General features: G+C 30.8%; 1 protein-coding gene across 3 annotated transcripts in view; it reads right to left on the bottom strand.

Moving 5' to 3' along the window:
• LOC118206101 (uncharacterized) overlaps positions 1-22,987 on the bottom strand; it is a 279,989-nt gene that overhangs the window by 97,816 nt on the left and 159,186 nt on the right. For all 3 annotated transcript variants that reach the window (XM_085817487.1, XM_085817486.1, XM_085817488.1), the window contains 3 exons: positions 21,771-21,844; positions 21,627-21,685; positions 3,203-3,356 (listed from right to left, as the gene is read on the bottom strand). In XM_085817487.1, coding sequence (XP_085673613.1) covers positions 3,203-3,356; positions 21,627-21,685; positions 21,771-21,844 — 287 coding nt within the window. The remainder of the gene's footprint in view (positions 1-3,202; positions 3,357-21,626; positions 21,686-21,770; positions 21,845-22,987) is intronic.

Here is a 22,987-nt window from a genome sequence, read left to right as displayed (position 1 = left end):
GATTAGTTCTTTTACTATGTTTTAAATATACTTAATTAGTTTAACATATAGCTTACTATTTTTGTTAATTTTTACTTGTAAATATTAAAATGTTGTATGTTTCTCTTTTAACGAAATTCATTGCAACTAAATTTGCTTATGTTGAAGTTTTCGCGAAGTCACAGTTTTCAGCAACTTTTTAGCGTGCATACTAAAATTTATCTTCTAATTTCCTTAATTTTGCAGCACAATGCACAAAATTTTTGACCACATAGGTCTTTTATTGTTTGTTCTTTCTACTTTACTTTAAATTATATATATATATATATAAAACTGTATAACTTATGTATAAATTTAGTTGCTATATCAGATTAGTAAATGGGCTGTTTTGAATTAGGAAAAAGAGAGGTGGAAGGAAGAAAAATGAAACAGAATATACAGTGAAAAACTATTACAATTTTAATTATTAAAAAAAATAACAGTAAGTTACACATTTTATAATATAAACATTTAGAAGAATAAGCAGATAGAAATAATCATTTTATTTAAATTACATAAAATACCTTATTATACTATATAAACCATGTATATTTTACATAAACTTATAATGTATTTCTCCTGCCTTCTTAGCATGTGTGGTGGTCTGCACGCTGGGTGCTTATTCCAGGAGTCCGTGAATCGATTTCTGGGGAAGACTTTGCTCATTTTTCACATTTCCTGCTTCCGAAATACCTAATGTCTCTACAGTGGAGCCTGAGCTAAAAGAGTGGTGGATGATGATTCTCCACATCCAGGATTTGGTGATTGGATCCCCTAAAAAACCCTAGTCGCCCTTTAAAAGGGGGGAGTATATAAGGTATTTCTCCAGCCTTCCTAGCATGCCTTAGTGGTGTGGTGGTCTGCAAGTGGGGCGTGTATTCCAGAGGTCCGTGGTTTGATTCCCGATGAAGGCTTTGCTCATTTTTCACATCTCCTGCTTCCAAAATACCTAATGTCTCTACTATCTTACTGAATGTTAACTAATATATGTAAATATATAATTTTATCATCGATTTCATCATAGTTTCTTACATGATTTGCGATTACCAAATGTAACCTTTTCATAGTTTCTTTCTTTCTTTCTTTCTTTCTTTTTTTTTTTTTTTTAAACTTCAGTATGCTTTGTGTTTACAATAGCTAGTAATAAACATTGACTGGCTAAATCTTTTTTCAGTCCGTCAAACAAATACCACATACTAGGATGGCTACAATTAAATAATGAATTTAGTACCTTATGAAAGCTTTGTATTAATTTGTTGTTTTTGAAGATTTATCGAAGGCTGCTTCATAATGATTCCACACTTTGATTGAAAACTGTGGTCTTCTACATTTTGGCTCCAAACTTAAAATAACTACATTCAAACTTCAATTTCTATAGATACACATCAAAAGTATGCAAAAATAGAGTAAATAAAAAACAGAAATAAACTATTGGCAGTTATAGGGGGGGAAAATGTCATACAGGGGGCAATGGTATAAAATATTACAGTACATGCAAAATTTTACTACAGTTTTCATCCTTTTATATACCGCCCCTGAAAAGGTTAATATGAGCATTTGTCCAATAATTTTTTCAAATGATCAAATAATTTTTCTTTAAAAGGTCTAGGAGTAAGACGTTTAAATCGATTGATAATTGTAAGGATATTTCTATGTATTTTAGTTATCAGTGGGATTATTTTCATGTGAGCATATATCTATGATGCATGATTAAGGCTGTTCAACTATTTATAATATGATTCTGATGTAAAATATACTAATATTTAACTAAATATTCTAAATTTGATGTTCTTTGCTAGTTTCATCCTGTAATTTTCTTGCATTTTTATACAACAACAACAACAAAAAAAAAAAAAAAAAAAAAAAAAAAAGCCTGAATAGCAAAGGAAAGCTTCTATTTAATCAAAGTATTTTTGAATATGATGAAAGTAAAATTATCATTTAATGTATATACTATTGTGTGGATAAACTTGGTAATATTTGATTTAGTGATGTAAGACAAAATTATAACTGATTCAACACTGATTGAATCTTTATAAAAAGTTCCACACATGTCTACAGTAGATTAAGACAACTCAAACATAATTTAACATAAAAATTAACACTGAAAGATCGGTAGAGGGATGGAGTTTATATAATGTAAGTTCCATTAACTCAATAAATATCATTTATTGTTGGATATTTTCACTTAGTAAATGCTAAAAATGAAAAAAATGGGAGATGTGATCTAGCAGGGGGTATGAATTAAAACTGGGAGAGATGGAATCTAAATACAAGATGAAAATATATCCTCTCACCTCATTTGTCACGTCAATTTTAACTACTTAAAAAACACTTAAACAACTTGCTAGCTCTGAGTAAGGCTAAAATTTTAATACAATTGAAAACTTCTAATTTTTAAGAGCTGAATATAATTTTATTGTAGAGTAATAATGGAGGTAATTCTCATTTTTGTAATTAATTAAACAATTAGTTTTCATTTACTACTAAAATTGAGTATTGAGTGACTACTTCAAGGTGTAAATGGAAAGTACGCCCAGCTAGCAATTAGAGGGTCCACAGCCCAGAGAGAGAATTACTTACTTTGCATGATAACTGATCCACAATAAACCTGATGACTCTATAAGGTGGCACCTAAACTAAAAGGTAGTGGATGATATTTCATCATTACCAGGGTTTGGTGATTGGGCCCTCTTCTACTCACACTTGCCATTTATGTGGCACAGAATGTAAAGGTGGTCTCTCTTCTTACCACTTGCCTTCATGGTGTAAATGGAAAACATATCTGATTATCACCTGGAAGAACTGGAGTTCAAGTCCTTACAAAGGAACTGTACATTTTTTAAAATGCTGCTTCTAAAATAATGCTGATAACTATAAAGTATGATATTCAGATGAAGGAAAAAATTTTCTAAGAGCTCTTATTTTACTGACAGAAATTCCTTTTTGATAATCACATCATGAAACCTTTTTTTTAAAACTAAAATTAAAAAAAAATTAGTTATACATACAATAGTTAGAATATTTGTCAACTTCCCCATTTTAGGATCAAAATGCATTAAAAATGCATATTTTCAGATTAACAGATAGCTGTGATACAAGTATCTATTAAATCCTTCTAGTGATATTCTTACTAAATTAAACATACAAATAACATTTAACATATAAAATTATTAAAGCTCACATTTTATCACCAATAGCTTCACATTCTTTAATAATATCCACAAGAAGAACCATTTTCCCACTCAGCTCAATTTTATTTTTATCTTCCTCAGAAATGAATTCATGATACCATTGTTTCTCAGGTTCAGGTTCTGACTCAGTCTCACTATTTTCAGCTTTTAAAAAACAAAACAGAAGTATGAACTTTAACCATTAAACAAAAAACATGTGGTTGAGCATATATACAAGAAAAATAAGCTGACATAATATTTTCATTTTTCATTACATTCATTTTTACTTAGCACAAAGTGAAAAGCTATCAGCAACTAGCTACCAAGTCATTATACTTCAACGTACTCTGATTTGATAAAAACTACAAATTGTAAATTGCAGTAATTCATTCAGGGTTTGTAGCCACATTTTAATTAAAAAAATAAGCACCTATAAGCACTTTTCAAGCACATTTTAAGAAAAAAATAAGCACCTGTCTAATTACATTATACACAACAGCATAACCTTAAAAGAAAAATTAGATTTGTAATTTAAAATATGAGAAAGGCAGTATTTATTAAGAGGAGCATTACCTCAACCATGGAAAACAATTACCTTTCTTTCTTCTTCTTTTTTTAAATTTTAAATAACAGTTCACTTTACAGAGCTGGTTTACAATGAGTGGGGGAAAAAAAAAAAAAAAAAAAAAAACTATGCAGAATTGACCTATATTATAAGATTTAATGATGAAATTTCAGTTCAGAATATAGAAAATAAATAATAAACCATATTTATTGTATTTGCTTGGCACCTAATAATAAATACAATTTATTTTTCCACTCATATTAATATTTAAATAATTCAACTTAAATCAAAATTCTGAACATTTTCTAAATTTTCACTGCATATCAGTTTTCCCTTAACAGATACTGCAAGCAAAGTAATTTAAGTAAAAAAGAGGAACATTTCTGAAATCAGAAGACGGGAAATTGCTTCATGCAGTCATTCATCCTTTAATAGTAAAACTAACCCGCATACTCGGAAAATGCCAAATATTTAGGATAGTCAAGCGTAAATGGAAAAAGAGGAGTGGGAAGGGGGTAGATTGTAACCACTGTTCTTTAGATTTTTCAGCTAAATAAATGCTTTTGGCATTTCGATATGTGCATCATATAAAAATAGACCTATGGAACTGAAAAATATTCTGCTTAGCAAACACAGTAAAACCCTTTTAAGTGTTCATAAACAAATCTCACACTGAACACCAAAATGCAAATCTCCAAAATATCGCAAACGTTATTGCACAATATGTGCGCCGTAATTCTTCCGTATGTGATATTACGCAATCGGAATCAACAGCTGCCGGTATTCGGAGAATACAGAACTAAATAAAGGAAAAGAAAGAGACTTACTAATCTGGCGTGTTTTTTATTCTAATTTTGAACAGAGAGTATTAAATTTCCAGAATGCATTCTTCACTTGAGTTGGCAGACGGCAGAACTTTTAGTTCTATTCAATCCAGATTGGAAATAAATAAATAAAAAAAAAAGTCTGTTGCTTGTTTTGCAGTGAACTGTAACGGTTTCAATATTCGAGATTTTGCGGAGAAAGGGAAGAACCTCCGTACAGTATAATGTATTGGCAAAACAAATGAAATTATTTTGACTACTCAATTACTTTCCTTTCATTTAAGCCATTCCGAATATTATTCCTTAGAACGCTAATCTGTCTTATAACACACATACCCATTTTTTGAAGTTTATCTATCCATTTTTGAAAGTTTATCTATCCATTTTTGAAAGTTTATCTATATTGCAACTATATAAATATTCATACATATACTCAGAATATAAGCATAATGATCGTAATAAATGCGAATATGAACTGACCACGCGGAACAAGAATGCAAATTATTAAAATTTTGATAAATATTCAAACGTGTGTAGTATTTGGGTGGGAGGAAAAGAATATCGAATGTACCGGAAATTTTCTACGGCTTTTGCAATTCTTTGACCAATAAAACGACGTGCACCTGTCTGTACTCTCGCGCATACCAAAGGTTACGTTAATGCAGAGAAAGGGGGAACAGCTATTTCCAGGAGTATGATTCACCATCTGACGTTCCATACAAGGAAGAAAAGTTGTTTATTTAGTTTCGGTTTTGGTATGGGGAAAAATGCGCGTTCAAAAAAAAAAAAAAAAAAAAAAGGGCTTTAACGAAAAAATAAGCACCTATAAGGCCCTTTATATTTTATTTTCAAATATAAGGACTTATAAACACTTGTAAGGACCGCTACAAACCCTGTCATTTATGTGGCTGTGCAAAAACTATAATTTTATAATTTAAGAATGATTAACTATTAATAAAACTTATAAATATTAAAGCTATAATTTTAAAATATATAAGTTTACATTATACATATACAGTCAAAAGTCGTTAATCCGGACTCATCGGGACTTTGGCGATTCCGGATTATAAATTTTTCCGGATTATAGATCATCAGTTTAAATTTCTTAAGATGGCATGCAGAAATTCTAAAATTAAAAAGATGAAACCGTAATTTATGAAATAAAGAACAATTATGATCTAAAAGGTATCAAAATTTACAAAAAAAAAAAAAAAAAAAAAAAGCTTAATATTTATTTATTTATTAAACATTTCTTTCAATGTAAGTTGTTTAAGTTGCTTCGTTTTATGTGATAATACTTTCTCTTTAATTCTACAAACAGACATAATTTCTTGTTCAGTTACAAAGTTTCGCTGTTCAAGTCCCGTTAATTGCTGTGCCGAGAATACCGACTAACTTGTCAATCGAAATTTTTTCGTTTTCACTAACCTCTCTGTCACATTCTTCATGTCTTTATCCATTTTTTGCAGCAATTCCACTTTTTGTTGTTGGACATCGAAACATACTTTCGTTTTGTAGATTCTTTGGAAGTTCCAGCATCGGAAATTCTATTTGACATAATCGAAAGTTCAAGTTTACTTTTATAAAATTGCTCTTACAGTCTGCAAAAAATAATAAGCACGATCTAATTCGAAGATTAAGGAACAACGCAATCATTAACATTAACTGAAATAGATAATTAGATAATTTTAGCTTACACCGCCTGTTATACATTAAACGCACAGGCGAAAACGTATTCTGCACTTGCGCACATGCATATGCGCAGTAGTCAAGGGCTTACGCGCACACGTAAAACGCTGTGCGCATGTGCCAACGCGGCGCATGTGCAGAAAGTTTTTAGCTTTGAGGTCCGGATTATAGATCATTCTGGATTATGGGTGTCTGAATTAACAACTTTTGACTGTATAAGTTTCACGATTTAGATATGAACAGAAAAAGAAACATAAGATTAAATACCAGTTACAAATAACAAATTCTTATATTTTTTCAACCCTCCAATACAGTATGTCTCAAGAAATGAAATACATTTTAGAAATTATATACAGCAGAAGTCCAGAAATCCGCAAAGCTTGGGACCAGAGGTTGTGCGGATTTCAGGACAGAAAAAATATTTCATAATATTCATGGTAAAAGTGCAAAATATATAAGGCATATTAGATACATTTAGTTAAATTATTATATACATTATTGCAATAACTTATTATATGCATTAAATTATTACTACATATATAAATTGATTATATTATTCATTGTATTATATATACACAGCATCGAGTTATGCCGATTTCACCTCACGCAAAGATTTCCGGTTTCGGATTCCGGTGTTAGAATCACTGTTGCTGTAACATCTCAACAGTTTTTCTTTATTTTTCCATATTTCATACACAATCGTATCGCAATTCTATATGATTCTGCTATAAAATTAACCTGTATCCATCTTTTGCAGAATTTGCACTTTTTGCATTACCGTCAATGCAACGTGTTTACGTTTTTCAACGTTGTAAGCAGTAAAATCATGAGTGCGTTTCTTATCTGTAATTGTATTAAAAAGGGCTGAAATGTTAAATATTCTTAATTTATCCACAAAATATCACGGTAAAAAAAAAAGGCAGCACTAAATAATCTTGTGAAATAACAAAGCTCAGAAAATATAACAATGTGAATCGTGAACTTGAAAGAAGAGTTGAGTGAATCGTCTGCTTTCTTATCTCGATGCAAATTAGAGGGGAAAAAACTTTTATCATGATATCAATAATTTGGTATTTCCGTTATGACTCATTATTATTTGGTAAGTATTTTTTCTTCGATATTTCGAGCTCAATGTTGTGGTTTCCGGAACCTATAAACTGAATGTTTATATTTTGAGAGGCAATGCAGATTTCAGGTCGGTGGATTTTCGGTATTTGACTGTATCTTATAAATTAGGGTATTGGATAAAAAAAAAAAAAAAAAAAAAAATTTAAGAAAACATGGTGCATACCATAAGACTGACAAACAGTGTTCTAGAGTATAACAAATACATGCTACATAACTTCAATCACAGCAGAGGAAAGGATTTGGCAACAGACAGTTGCCCCTCTGTTGAACTCGACTTCTCTTTTCGACCTCCACCAGTATATCTGTAATTGTTGACATACACTGGTGATGATCCAAATATACAATAATCTAACCAAATATTCGGTCTTTCATCAACGTATTTGGTATATGTTGACATTCTCCAATTTTGGTCTTTCACAGTAACATACATATAAATGATGAAATCATACTTGCTTTTAATCATTATTCAATAAATCATTTACTTTAATACTTGCTTTTATCAATATTCATTACAGATACATTTAGTCTATTTTCTTTAATTGGGCAGTGATATGTTTTGGTAAATTTTGTTCAAGAGGTTTAGTTGAGATTTTTGGCAGTGTGACTGGCCAATGCCAGCAACTCAACATTTCAATCAATATACCATTGAAGGATCAGTTACAAAAATATTATGAATTTGAATAATGATAAAGGCAGCTCAATACAATGTGAAGTAAATTCTGACAGTGAATAATATGAAATAATTTAGCAGCTCAGAAAAACTAAATTTTGCTACTGATTCAAAAGAAAGGGTTAAAATAAACAGATTTTAATAATAAATAAACAGAATTTAAATGTATCAGATCAACTTCTATTAAATACGAGAAAATTAGATTTGTTAGGTTGAAAATTTGATTTAAAAAACTTAAACATATTTCAGCAATTTCTTATCAATTTAACTGATTTGCCCACCCCCTTTTCTGTTAATGATACTGAAATTAAGGTTTGCATTAAATAATTAATGGCATCTTGGAAAAAAGAAATAAAGTAGTTCTTTTGTCTTTAAGAAACATGTGCTAAGATTATGTGCAGAAAAATTCATGCTACAATTATACTTAGCCCCATTCTCTGTTTAAAAATTAAAAGGCAAACTGAATTTCTTAACTTTTGTGGACACTGATGATATCAATAATAATTAAGAATTTTACAGATTTTAACTTGCTGCAATTACAAAAATTTTTGCACAAAAAATTAAAGGTATGAGAAATGCAGTGAAATATTAAAGAGAGTTCCAAGTATTTAACTATTCTACTTATAAAAATAATTACTTATTTTTACTATAGTTGCTTGCTCTCATTGCATGAACAGACATCTGCAAAAAGACGTAACTATTTGAAAAATTTAGTCAAATATTTCTACAGCTTTTTCCAGTTTAAAGGATACAACAGTAACAAGAGTAATTTCATTTGACACTCCATCAGGCACGTTGATCTGACAGATACAGGTGTGTCAAAATCTCTGTTTTTGTCCCTTTAAACTTCTTCTCACGACTTTGACCTTATCAGTATCTGTCCATCTGGCCACCCCCTGCTTTGGAATGCAGTAACGACCAGTTCAGTGTAGGAGTATTTCCTGTTTTTAAGCTTATTTGAAAATTTATATCTGTTATGGAAAATTCTTATGTATTTTGTGTTGTGTATAATTATTACGTATTATTTTACTGTGTTTAATGAATTTGTATTGAGCTTATTTAAAATTAATGTATAATATTTAATATTGTTAAACTTTACGGGAAAGCTCCTTTAGTTTGGCAGAATATGTGTTACAGTTAAAAGGGCGTGGGTGCATTTCCGTTTCTCACGAGTCGGCTTCTTTAGAAGTTAGAGGTCGGACTGCCCAGCTGCATTTTCTATCTTTTTGCGGGGGTTGAAAACACGTGTTTTGCTTGTTCAGAGGCGAATAGTTCTAAGAGGTGGCAATTTTTGACAGAGTTATAGGTGGGAAACATTTTTCTGTTGCGTGGGAAAGAAAGGGTCTGTCATCTTGTAGAAAGTTCTGAATTTCTGAGAGTATTAGAGGCTATTTATTACCTTTTTTCTAGTTGGCTAGAGGGAGTCCAAGTTTCCTTAAGATTGGTTAAATTTTTAATTTTAATGTTGTTTGAATAGTGATTTTGAGGCGTTTCTTGGTGAGGTAAACCGAGATTTCCTGGGTACTTGCACCAGGGTAGGATTCATTCTGATTCTAATTTTCAAGCGAAGAGTAAGAGGAGAAAAGAGTGGGGGCTTGACCCCTTGCGGGTCTTGCTCCAGCAAGCTCCGGTTATGGTTTTTCCTTTGGAGTCTGATACAGAATGATTTTGAGCAGCGGCGATGTAAAAGAGAAAGAAAAGAAAGAGGGGTGTTTTGCCCTGCTGCGGATTTCCTGAGCAAGAGGGCTTGAGTTGCGTTTCCCCCCCCTTGCTCTAGTGGATGCATTCTTTTCTGCGAGATGTTTAACAGTTTTGTGGAGATATGAAAGGAACATTTTCCTGCGAGATGACTAGAAAAACGTGTGCTAGCTGTAAAGAGCATTTGACTGAGAGCTGCTTACTACTTTAGTGCGAGATGTAAAGAGCAATTTACCAAAAAATTTACCACACATTTTCCCTCTTCACCCGAATCTCCAGATAACTTCACAGAAAACCGAAAATCTGACATTCCCGAAGTGAATATGTCTGACACTTGGAAGTTCCAAACAAAAGTATTGTCATTAGTATCCGGCACATGAGGTTCCAGACACATAAACATTCCCAGGTAGAAGTATTTGTTATTACTATCCGGCACCTGTGGTTCCTGCCCCATAGACGTTCCCAGGTAGAAGTATTTGTTATTACTATCCGGCACCTGTGGTTCTTGCCCCATAGACGTTCCACACAGAAATATGTTCCTGAAGAATGAACTTTCACTTTTCCCTGATCTGGCGGTTAGTTTACAAAAAGGACTTCAATGTGCGAGTGTTAGTTTATTAACTATGATCAAGGTGTTGGCTCAAGGAAATAGATTTCCTCCGTGAGAATAATTGGACACTTGCCTCAAGATCATATATTCTGGAAAATCTGAGTGATTTTTAAATTTGTCTACCTCTCTATCTTTTCAAATTACTTAAATGAAAATCATTTATTTTATATATATAAACTACTATATGATTAGAATATTTTGAATAACAACTAGTTAATTTAAAGTCTGTAAATAGAGGTTTAAAGATTTGTTTTACCAGCTTAATTGAGCTATTGAATGTCAAAAATAGTAAACTTAGAAATTAATATGAGTATGTTAATTTTGGAATGAGATATGTCAGGGTTCATAGTCACATTTTAGTTAAAAAAATAAGCACCTATAAGCACTTTTCAAGCACATTTTAAGAAAAAAAAAATAAGCACCTGTCTAATTACATTATACACAACTGCATAACCTTAAAAGAAAAAATTAAGACTTTAATTTAAAATATGAGCAATGCAATATTTATTAAGAGAATAAGCATCACCTCAACAATGGAAAGCAATTAACTTTTTTTTTTTTAAAATTTTAAATGACAGTTAAATTTACAGAATTAGTTTACAATAAGAGGGAAAAAAACTATGCAGAACTAAACTATATTACAAAATTTAATGATGATATTTCAGTTAAAAATATAGAAAATAAATAATAATAAGCCATATTAATTGTATTCGTTTGGCACCTAATAATAAATACAATTTATTTTTCCACTCATATCAATATTTAAATAATTTAACTTAAATCAAAATTCTGAACATTTTCTAAATTTTCATTGCATAACAGTTTTCCCTTAGCATATATTCCAAGCAAACTAATTTAAGTAAAAAAGAGGCACATTTCTGAAATCAGAAGACGGGAAATTGCATCATTCAGTCATCCTTTAACAGTAAAAGCTAACCCACATACTCAGAAATTGCCAAATATTCTGGATAGTCGAGCATAACTGGAAAAAGAGGGGTAGATTGTAGCCGTTCTTTAGATTTAAATTTAGGCTAAATAAATGATTTTGACATTTCGATATGTGCATCATATAAAAACCAACGGAACTGAGAAATATTCTGCTTAGAAAGCACAGTAAAACTCTTTTAAGTGTTCATAAACAAATCTCAGACTGAACATCAAAATTAATTACCAATGCAAAATACTGCAAACTTCATTGCGTAATTCTTTCATATGTGATATTACGCAATCGGAATCAACACCTGCCGGTATTCGGAGAAAGAACTAAATAAAGGAAAAGAAAGAGACTTACTAATCTGGGATGTTTCTGATTTTAATTTTCAACAGACTGTATTAAATTTTTGGAATAGAAACAATCTTCGCTTGGATTGGGTAGACCGCAAAAACTTTTAGTCCTATTCAATCCAGATTGGACAGTGACAGAAAAAAAAAAAAAAAAAAAAAAAAAAGTCTGCTGCTTCAATATTAGAGATTTTGCGGAGAAACTCCCAACTTCCGTACTGTATAATGTATTGGCAAAGAAAATGAAATTATTTTGACTATTCGATTACTTTCCTTTTATTTAAACCATTCCGAATATTATTCCATAGAAAGCTAATTTGTGTAAAAACACACAAATTTTTGGAAGTTTATCTATACTTTAGCAGTTACTGTAATTATATTATTATAAATATTCATACATATGCTCATAATATAAGCATAACGATCATAATAAACACGAATATGAACTGACCACGCGGAACGAGAATGCAAATTTATTAAAATCTTGATAGAAATTCAAATGTGTGTAGTATTTGGGTGGGAGGAAAAGAATACCGAATGTACCGGAATTTTCTACGTTTTCGCAATTATTTGGCCAATAGAACGACGTGCACCTGTCTGTACTCTTTCGTGCACCATAGGTTACGTTAATGCAGAGGAAGGGGGGAAAGCAATTTTTGGGAGTATGATTCACCATCTGACGTTGCATATAAGGAAGAAAAAGTGTTTATTTAGTTTCGGCTTTGGTACGGGGAAAAAATGCGCGTTCATTAAAAACAAAGGATTAAAAAAAAAGCACTAAAAGCAAAAAATAAGGGCTTTAAAGAAAAAGTAAGCACCTATAAGGGCATTTATATTTTATTTTCAAATATAAGGACTTATAAGCACTTGTGAGGACCGCTACGAACCCTGTATGTGTTATCTTCCATCTTAACGTATATTAATTTTTTGTAAGCTGTAATTGCGTGTGACATTATGTGTTACTTTTCATAGTAAAATATGTGGTAGGATTACTGATCAGCTATCCATTATTTAGTAATATAATACAGTCAAAAGTCGTTAACCCGGACTCATCGGGACTTCGGCGATTCCGGATTATCGATCATCAGTTCCAATCTCGTAAGATGGCACGCAGAAATTCTAAAATTAAAAATATGAAACCGTAATTTAAAGAACAATTATGATCTAAAGGGTATCAGAATTTACAAAACAAAAGCTTAATATTTATTTATTTACTTTATTAAACATTTCTTTCAATGTAAGTTGTTTAAGTTGTTTTGTTTTATGTAATAATACTTTCTCTTTAATTCTATAAACAGACATAATTTCTTGTTCAGTTACAAAGTTCCGTTGTTCAAGTCCCATAATTGCTGTGCCGAGAATACCGACTAACTTGTCAAACGAAATTTTTTTCGTTTTCACTAACCTCTCTGTCACCTTCTTCATGTCTTTATCCATTTTTTGCAGCAATTCTACTTTTTGTTTGATGGACATCGAAACATACTTTCGTTTTGTACGATCGTTTGGGAGCTCCAGAATCGGAAATTTTATTTGACATAATCGAAAAGTTCAGGTTTACTTTTATAAAATTGCTCTTACAGTCTGCAAAAAATAATAAGCCGGATCCAATTCGAAGATTAAGGAACAACGCAATCATCAACATTAACTGAAATAGATAATTAGATAATTTTAGATTATATCGTCCGCTATACATAAAACGCGCACGCGAAAACGTATTCTGCACTTGCGCACAAGCATATGCGCAGTGGTAAAAGGTCTTACGCGCACGCGTAAACGCCTATGCGCATGTGTCAACGCTGCGCATGTGCAGAAAGTTTTTAGCTTTGAGGTCCAGATTATAGATCATTCTGGATTATGGATGTCCGAATTAACAACTTTTGACTGTAACATTCAAGAATTTAATAAATGTGTTTGATTTAGAATTTTTAATTGCACTTGTTTATTTTGTGTGTTAATTTACAGTGGTCTGTCATGTCCCTCCATTTGTTTGAGCTGGGAGGCTTTTAAGAAACATGGAGTTTTATTGAATTGGGGTAATTGATTTTTCCCTAGTGGGCTTCAAAACGTACCCTATTGCACTAAACCAATACCACTATACGATTGATAAGATATGATATACGATTGTTTTATTTGATTGATCTTTGTTTATTATGAAATTGATTTTTCTTTGATTTGAGTAATATTCTTTTTTTTTTTTTTTTTTTTTTTTTTTTTTGTCGCGGCACCAAGTAGTCAGCTTAAAAGATGGTTAAAGAATTTAATTAAATTTAATTTTTTTCTACATAACATATCTGTCAGATGCAAGCGCCCTATAACGTTTGTCTCCTGAAGCTTTATGAAAGTATCGAGATTTCTTATAGATTTTTTATTTATTTTTCCCATCAAGAGTGCTAAACGCTTTTTAGATTTGAATAATCAAAAAGACCTTGAACTAGTCCATAATATTCTGTTTAGTGATGGAAATGAGGAAATAAATGCTGAAGAAATTGATGAAAGTGATGATGAAGTGGATATTTTAGAAACATTTGAAGTGGATTCTGAAAGTATTGAAAGTGATTATAATGACTCAGAACTTGATGAAGATGCTAACAATGGTGATTTTTATGTAGAAAAAGACAAAAGCACTAAATGGGCAAATTTGCCCAGAAGAAAAAATGTCAAATTTAGATCACAGACTATTACCACAAAATTACCTGGAGTAATCAGAAATGTGAAAGGTATAAAAACTATATACGACTCTTGGAAATATTTTTTTATCTGATTAAATATTGGAAATAATTGTGAAATATGTTAATAAATACATTTTTACAATTTTTGATCTATTTAGTAGAGAAAGAGATGCAAGACTAACAGATATCATTGAAATAAAAGCACTTATAGGTTTACTTTTATTAGCGCAGCATTTTACGAAGTAATTGAGAAATTTTGGAAGAACTGTGGTCTACTGATGGAATGGGTATTGAGATGTTTAGAATGGTAATGAGTCTGAAGTGATTTAAATTTCTTCTAAGATGCTGTAGATTTGATGATAAAGAGACGAGGAACGAGAGAACAAAAACAGATAAATTAGCACCTATTAGAGAAAGTTTTGAGAAATTTGTGGGAAAATGTAAGCGTAATTATTGCGTGGGACAAAATGTTATGATAGATGAGAAATTAGAAGGTTTTTGAGGAAGATGCCCTTTTCACCAGTATATTCCATCAAAACCAAATAAACATGGCATTAAAATTTTTGCAGCAGTTGATGCTAAAACGTTTTATATACTGAATTTAGAAATATATGCCGGAAAACAGCCCGAAGGCCCATTTAGTGTCAGTAATTCCCCACTAGATGCTGTTCTGCGATTATCGGAACCAATTTTCAACAGCGGTCGCAATATCACTGCACATAATTGGTTTACCTTTATTGATGTTGTATAAGTCCTAAAAGATAAAAAACTTTCTTACGTTAGAACAATAAGAAAGAATAAAAAAGAAATACCTCCTGTTTTGTGAAATCTAAAGGAAAAGAATACTGTTCTTAATAACTGAATGTGAATGCTGTTCAGAACAGGAGAGAGTATTTGAAAATACTGGTGAAGGAATTAGTCAATGAAGAAGTTGTTAGGCGCATTACTAAACCTAATTTATCGAAGGATTTGCAAATGAAACTTCAAAACTACAGACCAACTGCTGAAGAAGGAAAAAACAGCAAAGGTTCCCAATAACCAAAATAAACACAAAAGGTGCTGTCAAACAAATAAGAAAAGTAGATCGACCCAATATTCCTGCATTAAACGTACTGAATATATTTGTTTGGAACATGCAGTAATGATGTGTCAGAAATGTTCAAATGAAAACCAAACTTAAATTTAGAATCGAAGTATAACTGATTTATTGTCATTTCATATTATGTATTTTTATGTAATATTAATTATTTGTGAACAATATTGCCATATCTAAATTTTTTTTTTTTCAACTGTATTAACATGTTTAATTGTGTGTGTTTTTAAACGGAATTTTAACCTGAGTAATAGTGATTGTAAATAAAAAATAAAAATATATATAAAAAAAAGGGTCTGGGTGTAAAAGCCTGGATCTAAAAAGAATAAAAATATAAAATTTAAAGTAATACAGATCACCAGAAAACACATAAAATAAAGAAGTATCTGACAAATACAGCGCGCCCGATGCTGCAAGTTTTGAGATGCGCCCGACGGAGTGTTAAGGAAATGAAATAATGCATGAAATACTGAATTCATAGGAATCCTCAGTCTACACAATGTTTTGGTGTAACTAATTTTCAATTATCAAAATGTTCATCAGATAAAAATTTAAATGATCATCAGTGCTTGATAGCCTATCAGTATATTTTATAAATTCTTTTTCAATACACAGATACAAGTCAAAAGCAACAGGGTTCAAAATAGTATCTCAAACAGATGCATTTTTCAGGATAAATAGCCTATATTGCATTTTTTGCATTTTCTGTATTTAGTATGAATCGTTGAAGTTTAAAGTTTTTTTCCCCCTTTTTGCTCTTGAATAATAATGCAGAATCACTATGTATTTTGAGAACAAATTTGTATTTTGCAAAACTGAGCCTGCAATGATTCACATCAGAACAAATTTTAATTGAATAAAAACTTTTTTTGTTTAAAATGTCAAGTTCTTTAATATGAAAAACTCGATAGTTGAGTTACAAATTGAGGTAATATACATCAACTCAGGAACTTTATACATAAGAATAATATAACAGAATTAGTTTTATTACTTTACACTTTATATTACCCTTTAAGTAATACACCTGGCATATCAGAGAAGTATCTGATAAGCACAAAGACATTCAATAGATATGTGGCCAGGCATTTATCTCGTGAAATCTAAATATTTACTGCCTGAAAGGGAAGAGTGACACAAGGGGGTGTAGAATATTGGATACATATACAATGGACAACAATCAGGTGAGTATCCCATTGTTGTCCTGATCATCTTCAGATACAGCTTCCTTGATTAGTGTCATATCATATGACTCATCACTGCAGAAAATTCTAGTCCATTCGGTGAGATTCTAGGTCAAAACTGCCTAGAACCATTACAAACATGCTTGTTCACATGTGCAGGTAATTTTAGTCAGCTCAATACATGTTGTGTGAACATCTGAGTCGCCTGAAGTTTCACTAGTAGCAACACAAATTTAAATGTCACCTAAAATCAACAACACTGTTATTGAATTTTTGCTTTTGCAAAACCATTATCATAAAAATATTGCCTCTTCGAGAATGCTTTCATCTTTGGGCAAAGATAAAAGAAGCAAGCTTGACAGAAAAGATTAGTAAACAATGAGGGTACTGGTGGGGTATTCTCGTGTATGTTTAAGCCAGACAACAGAAGAAGAAAAAAAAAATTACTTGTGCGCCAGAACACTGTCGAAAACGGAGCCAATTCTCAACTTCTAACTTTCTATGTGCTTGCTACTAAATCACAAAAATTCAGATAATATTTATTAACCGCAAAATCAAGTAGAATGAACTTGGAATAAATGCATAAGTTAATAACTATCTCTCAGCACAGATTGACATCCACAGAAATTATGGATACTTGGCGACACAGAATATTGATATTTGGTTTGAGAGTTATAAAGCAAACATTACATTTAAATTTCATGATGATATTATGAAAAACAATAGATCCCTTGTCAACTGCCTCCATGAGATCAACACAAATACTCTAATCATTCCTGAGAATGGATATAGGTTAAATTAGAAAAACTATTGGATGAAAATACTCATGCAGCTTTAAAAGATGCTATCAAAGATATCATTAACAAAGAACTAGAGATGTGTTTTAAACAGTTATATAGTCATTCACAGAAGATTGTGACTATGAAGGATATATCCTGAATTTTTGAAAGCAGCATGGTGCTTACCACCAATATATATAAATTATATTAAAGTGTGGGAGTTAGTATTACATGTACATTTCAAAACTGGCTGTATTATTTCAATACTAGCCTTGGTAAATATAGCACAGCATATAAAATAAAATATATATTACACAAGTTTAAAGGACTAAATAGGAAATCTTTATAATTTTTTTAATTAGTTAAGATTGTTAAATTCTGCAGTCACAATTTAGTCCTGTTTGGTTCATCACTTAGTTAATCATATCATCCAACTACTGATTTATCTCTGTAGTGAAAAAAGTCATTCCACTGGTACAGTTAATACTGATAATAACAACATTAATTAAATAAATTTTTCACTTATATTCTTTTGAAAATTAGTATTTGTACATGGTATTAGGTAATTGTAAATGTTTATTTTCTACCTGAAGCAACAAATAAAGTACAATCTATTCAAATATTTCTTAATAGTGTAAAACACTTTAGGAAAATTAACAATTGAAGAAGATACTTTGTCTTTATTTAGAAAACTCGCAAATTCAAATGTATTATAAAAACAAAATTTTCTACATTGATGTATTATAATTTCACAATACACATACCCAATTTCATATTTTTCAATGCGCATTCTTTCCCTTGGGAAAAAAAGTACTTTCGAGTACTAGCTATTTATGCTTTTTGATTGAAGCAAACTGAGATATTGCTGTTTTTGTTTTTATGATAAGGACTTTTGAATTGCAATTTGTATTGTTTGAAAGAAGAAGAAATATCCATGGATAACTCTGCTTCTCTTATTTAGATTTAGCAATTTTACATAATTTTACCTGGTATTGGCAGATATCTAAATCTTAAAGTGACAATTTTTGTTTTTTGAACAAATTTTATGATTTATAAGTCTATTTAAAATTCCATTGCTTTTATTACTGCAGCTATATACAGCTTTGCAGGCATCTTCTTTTGTCCAAAATGAAGATCTCACCAAGATCTAAATTTGTTCTATAACAATATTTTTCAGATTTCAAAATTGATAAAAAAAATAGCACAATGAAGTTGCTAAATTCATTCTTGGTTTAAACATTTATTTTGTCACTGAAAAATTTATTTATTTTGTGACAACTGGGGGGGAAAGACACTTTTTTTGACATTATAAACAACAAAACAGCTAATGAATTTTGTATTTATGTAGTTAAAAAAAGTCTTCTGCTCTTAATTTCTTATACAGTGTGTTTCAAAAAGAATATACGTATTTCGAAAACACATATTTTTTAAACTATATGACATACAAATATAAACTTTACACACGTTCGAAGCTCTCAAGTTCAGATTACAGATGTTCAATATGTTCTCCATCAGCGACACGAACAATATCACATCGATACTCGATTTCCTCCCATACTTGGGCAAGCATGTCCGTTGTCACTGATGTTATGGCAGTATGGATCTGGTTCTTCACCTCTTCCAGGTTCTGTGGGAGTGGTGAAACATAAACATTGTCTTTAATGAAACCCACAGGATGAAGTCACAGGGTGTCAAATCCAGTGACTGTGGAAGCCAGCTAAGTCGAGTTTGAGACATGCTAAGTCGCCAGCTCCTTGACGACCAATCCGATGGTTCGGTAGAGTTTCATTCAGATAATCATGCACTTGGCGATACCAGTGACGGTGTGCCCCGTCTTGTTGAAAACTTAAGTTGTCTTCGTGCAGCCTCGGAAACAACCAGTTTTGTAATATAGTGAGCTACTGCTGACCGTTATCCGCGTTTCCATCAAAACACATTGATTTTGTGCCAATCTTGAATATGTTCAATGGCTGCATGTGGGTTCTGTAGGCCCCAAATTCGAACATTTTGTCTGTTTACATGACCACCGACGTGAAAAATCACTTCAACACTGAACATGACGTGTTGTGCGAAAGTGTTATCATTGTCAATAGTATCAATAATCTTGTTACAACAAACGTTTGAGTTTGTCATCAGGATGCAGAGCCTGTAACAAATGTAACTTGTACAGCTTCATAACCAACCAATGTCTCAAAACATGCCTACAACTGCCTACAACAAATCGTTGTTGTAGGCAGTTGTAACTCCTGACTGGCACGACAAGTTGATTTTGAAGGACTACATTGAAAAGCAGTTTGAATTCGTGCAAAGTTTTTGTCGGGAACACATGGGTGACCAGGACTATTTCCTTTACAAACTGTCAATATCATCTGCGAATGTTCCACCCATTCAGAGGATTACTTTGGTACCTTAACTTGAAACGTCTTTGCACTGTAATCACAGAATTGCACTTCGCAAACTCGAGAACACAAAATGATTTCTACTGTAGAGTAGCCATTTTAAATATGTGACAGTTACCACGCAAAACAGAAGACAACTCATATCTAACGGTTATTAATATAAATTAGACTATGTATTCGTTTCGTCAATAGCCGAGCCGAGAAGCAGTACTCGCTAGTTTGGTCAAAATAACACTTTGTAATACTTATATTCTTTTTGAAACACGGTGTACTTTTTTGCCTTAAGAAATTTTTTAAAATAAATATCTGCAAATTATGTCCTTTAAAGGCATTTCAGTTTTATTTTTATCTGCACTTCAAACTTTTAGAAGATACAGACAGAATATTCTGTCATTTGATATTTTGGAAGATATTCAGGAACACAGATTAGATAAATATAATATAAAGTACAAAGTAAACCTAAATGCAGAAAAAAATTACCTCTAATTTACTACGAAATAAAAATAAATTGCACTAAATTCATTTGTAAAAAATAAATATTATTTTCTTGTAGCTATAATATGACAGTATGCTATTTGCCAATTTTCTGGCATTGTAAGAGGAAAGAACAGAATGGGAACAGTTTTCATTTGCCCATGTTTTGCAAAGGAATGCAGTATACTCTTCAGTATGCAGAATGCCACCCTGTTGACATGCATAAATAATATTTTGAAAGTAATGACATTTAAAATGTTTTCATATAATTAAATATGGTACATAAGCACTACATTTTGCATTTATTATGTATAATGGACATCTATACACATAAATTTTCTTGCTTAATGGTATTAGATTTCTGTGATCAGATAAGAAAGGGTTCTTCGTAAATACTCCATTTGAAACAAACTGTCAGGCAGGAGTGCAATTATAAATTCACACAGATAATCTGCACAGTGATTCATGAAAGATGCTGCGTTTGAAAGAAAGTATATCTCTTTGAAATCAGTTATGCCAGTTGTAATAATACACAGGAGTCATTATTCTACTTATTGCTATTGGTGGGATGATGATTTATTTTGCACTAACTGTGAGTCAATTGTACAGTTAGGCTTTTGAAAAACAAGAAAATTACTCATCAAGATATAATAATTAATTATGAATTTTAATTATGTGAATGCTTAAATGGTATCTATTTGGCATGAGATGCAAAACGATTCATGGTAAAATTATTAAAGTTTATGCATTTTGGAATTAATATTTCATTTTCCTTAATATTTTACATCAATAATTCTAAAAATGAACAGTACTGAAGGGGGCAACTGAAGCTCCAAGTGATATTAAACAATGTCATACAATCAGTGGTTGATGGATGTAATAGTGTTTATACATCTGTACTAAAATCTGTTTGGCTATTTTTCCAGGAATATGCTGCTCACATCTGATATATGCAATCATAACATGATCTAATCAACATAATTAAAAATCTTCAGCTTGTCAATAAAATGAATATTATTTCATGCTTCCATTTAATAATAAAATTTCCTTAAAAAAATAAATAAGTTTGAATAAAAACTTTTTTTTGATTTGAACTATACGTAAAATTTCGTGGAATATGAAGATTTTTTTTATAAAGGAAACCAAGCAATACAAATTCGATATTTCCCATAAAAAATTAAACACTTAATTCAATTTAACAGCATAAGTTACCCCCCCCCCAATATTAGAATAAAATTAACCTATCAAAAACAAACTTATTTTAGGTATAAAACTTATGATAGTTATTTCAGAGTAAGAATTTTACTGGATACATTTTTAATGTGAATTATAGAAGATTAAGAAGCAAATAAACTAATCATGATAAACTGCTAACCTTGATGTCGTCTTGTCTTATACGTTCTAATTACTTCTTCCTCATCTGAGCTAGTCCCCCTGCACAAAAAAGAGAATGATTAAAAATAAAGCTTACCTGAAACATTTTCTTTAGAGCAAATATTATAAACGAAACAAGTCTTACTCTTTTGAAGTGGCTTCAGACTCTGACTCATCATTTATAAAATCACTCATATCCTCATCATCATCTCTGAGTAACTTAAAATAAAAAAAAAAAAAGATTATACAATAAAAATTATTAGTAGAATTTTATCATGAACATAAATTAATAAAAGAAAAAAAGTAAGCTACAAACTCAGTGTAATAATTAATTTTGCTGCTTTATAATTCAGACAAATTTTATCGTAGTATGAATTTCTGTTGTTAGTTTTCATAAAATTGCCAATTAGCATTTTCAGAGTTTTTAATTAATATCTCATGCAACCTGCAGCAACCAGTTCATAAATAAGTTTTTTGTTGCCAAATTAGTAATTAATTTAAATTATGTCATACATAAAGCATATTTTTGTCAAAAATTCACTTTAACATAACCACAAGAAAAAATACTGACATTAAATTTGGAAGGGCAAGGTTTTAAATTAAAAATTTTCTTTGTTTACATTCAAAACTGAACATGGATTGCTAAAATACTACTGCATATATTGGGATAATAAAGACAAAAAGACCACCTCAGAGAAATTAGAACATGGAATGTGAAACACACTTGGATAATATCAATTGAAGAGGAAGCTACAATTTCTGTATTAGTAGATGAATACTATATCTACTCTGTTGTTAGTAAATAGAATCCTAAATAGAAATCTTAAAAAAGAATCATATTTACTAACAAATACAAAATCTTAAATAGTTACTAACAATATAACTATTTGATAACAACAGAGCATAAAATATGAAAATGTAATAAAAATATTTGTCTGACATATTAGTACTTACTCATTAACAGACACAATTATGAACAGATTTTCTATCTAAATAGCCAGTATTCAACATGGAAATGAAAATAATCATTACAATGTGTTATATTCATAAGTCAAAATATGTTATATTTTATGTTTTTGATGACTGCCATCTTGTTTTTATTTATTTTTTTATCAGTCTATTCAGTCATTCTTTGCATTTGATATATTCATTTACCCGACAAGGAATTATAAGTTGTGCATTTGTTTATTTACTTATTCCTTATTGTATTCCTTACTTAGATGGTACCATAGATTTACATTTTCATAGAAGATATAACAGGTTACAATATTTATACTTCTCAACAGCAGGATCTGATGTTCATTATCCAATACAATATGTTTAAAAACTTTAATTTATTTATTGATTTTCTTAGTATTTTTT

The sequence above is a fragment of the Stegodyphus dumicola genome, chromosome 5 (assembly GCF_044657685.1).
Source record: "Stegodyphus dumicola isolate Sdum_Otavi_A_Nest chromosome 5, ASM4465768v1".
NCBI classification, from domain to species: domain Eukaryota; kingdom Metazoa; phylum Arthropoda; class Arachnida; order Araneae; family Eresidae; genus Stegodyphus; species Stegodyphus dumicola.
This window is presented reverse-complemented; position numbering and strand designations above follow the sequence as displayed.